A 2,275-nucleotide genomic window follows, 5' to 3' on the forward strand; every position below is an offset into this window, starting at 1 on the left:
AGGCCAGATATGTTAAAAATATTTTCTTTTAAATAAAAAAAAAAAAAAAGAAAGAAAAGTCGCCGGCCGGGCTCCCGGCACTGAACCTCTCCGCACACGGGAACATTGAGAGCCTGAGTCACAGAACGCTGGGGGGAGAAGCCCTCAAAGAACCATCCCCCAGCATTGCCAAGGCCACCAGTGACCGATGGCCCTAAGTGCCACATCCGCAAGACCTTTAAACCCCTCCAGGCTTGAGGATTCACCACTACTGCCCTCGGCAGAGCTAAACAGGCCTTTCGGGGAAAAAAAAAAATCCCAACATTTGCAATATACAACCTAAACCTCCCCTGGCACAACATCAGTGACAAAGCAGCAGGGACAGTGTGTGTGACAGCATCGACATGAGCAGGACTGTACCTCAGCTTCCTCCTGGGGGGCACAAGGCACTTCAGCAGTGGTTCATGCCCACCTTTGGGGACAGTGAAACATTCCTGAAGGGCTGCCAGGAGATCGAGCTCATGGCTGGTTCTGCTCCACCAAGACAGTGCAGGTCCAGGAGCCAGCATAACCCGGGATGTAGGGAAGCAAGGCCTGGGGGCAACCACAGAATGCTGGGCCTGGGTCACCCCTGCATCTGTGATGTCATTATGGGGCACAGTCCAGAACCAGCAAGGGGGTTCAGTGCTGGATGTTTGGGGACAACACCAGAGTGCTCCACACACCTCAGCAAGGTCCACTGCCTCTGGCCCCAACGTGCGGGATAGCTTGGCACCTAGCAAATATTCATCCTCCACCATGGAGAGGAAGATGAGCGATAGGAGTTGCAGCATCTCCAATGAACTCCGCCTGGAAGGGAGATTCTGTGATGTGATCATCAGTGTAGATGGGGTGGAATTCAAGGCTCACAAGCTCATCCTCTCTTGCTGCAGTATCTACTTCAGGTCAGTCCTTGAAGCACAAGGGGATGGGGACAAACAGTATGCCCCGATTGAGGTCACCCCACCTCAGCACTTCTCCAGGACTTCCACCTGCCCTGAGCCCCTCACCAAGTGATTTCCCACAGTCCTCACACCTCCCTGAACACCAGGATTAATCCACACATCAGTGGCTCTTGGCAGTGGTGTCAGAGCAGCACCAGACACAGTGCAGGGCTGGAGCCTGGCCAGCCTGGCCCAGCTGCCACGGGGCAGCTTTGCCTTCCCCATACCCTGTGACTCTCTGGGGTTCCAGACCAAGTGTTGGTGCTGCACCTGTGTTGGGGAAACCCCACCCCAGCATCAGTCTGGGCTGGGGGATGAATGGATTGAGGGCAGCCCTGGGAAGAAAGACTTGGGGTGCTGGTGGGTGAGAGGCTGAACACGCCCTGGCTGAGTGCACTGGCTCCCAAAACCCCCCCATTGTCCTGGGCTCATCCCCACAGCATGGGCAGCAGGCAGTGGGGGGATTCTGCCCCTCTGCTTCTCTCAGGTAAAACCCCTGCCCTGCTGCCTCCAGCTCCGGTATGCTCCAGAGGCTGTGTCTCCTTTTTCAAACAACCAGCAAGAAAACCATTAACCAATAAACCATGGGGCCTTCCAGAATGGCTCCTACCAGTGCCAAAACTGGTGCCCTGAGGGCAGGGGGAGCACAGGGGATTCAGGGGCAGGGTTTAACACAGCAACACCATGTTTTCAGGACTCTGTTTACCAACTGGGACAGCGCAGGCAAGATGGTCTATCAAATCCCTGGCATTTCAGCTGAAATGATGGGTCTCATCATCAATTACGCCTACACCGGGACAGTACCGATCACAGAGGACAACGTTGAGAGTTTGCTGGCTGCAGCAGATCAGTTCAATGTCATGGGCATCGTCAGCCTGTGCTGTGAGTTCCTCAGTTCCAGGCTGTGCTTTGAGAATTGCATTGGCATTTGCAGACTCACTGACTATTACCACTGCCCCGACCTGCGCGCAGCTGCCTGCGTGTACATCCTGCATCACTTCGAGGAGGTGTCCCAGGTGTCTGAGGAGTTCCTAGACCTCTCTGCCGAGGAGCTGGCACACATCATTGAGAAGGATGAGCTTAACGTGCGGCGAGAAGAAGCCGTGTTTGAGGCTGTGCTGAGGTGGATCGCTCATGACCCGCAGAACAGGAGGCAGCACATCGCCTGCTTGCTTAGCAAGGTGGGTGCGGTGCAGTGCAGCTTTGGAGCTGCCCCCAAAGTCTACCGAGGGGGAAACCATCAGTGTCTATTGGAATAATTACCAATTTTGCTGGACAGAATGTGCCTGAGCTTGTCTGGCCCTTGCTGCTGA

The 2,275-nt window shown here is 54.9% G+C and overlaps 1 protein-coding gene across 1 annotated transcript in view; it reads left to right on the top strand.

The window, feature by feature from the left end:
* Positions 1–1,708: 1,708 nt before the first annotated feature.
* KLHL10 (kelch like family member 10) overlaps positions 1,709–2,275 on the top strand; it is a 3,283-nt gene continuing 2,716 nt past the window's right edge. Inside the window, exon 1 of the mRNA XM_031065057.1 lies at positions 1,709–2,143. Within this exon, the coding sequence (XP_030920917.1) occupies positions 1,724–2,143 (420 nt within the window). The 5' untranslated portion in view covers positions 1,709–1,723. The remainder of the gene's footprint in view (positions 2,144–2,275) is intronic.

This window comes from Geospiza fortis, unplaced genomic scaffold, assembly GCF_000277835.1.
Source record: "Geospiza fortis unplaced genomic scaffold, GeoFor_1.0 scaffold415, whole genome shotgun sequence".
Classification (NCBI taxonomy): domain Eukaryota; kingdom Metazoa; phylum Chordata; class Aves; order Passeriformes; family Thraupidae; genus Geospiza; species Geospiza fortis.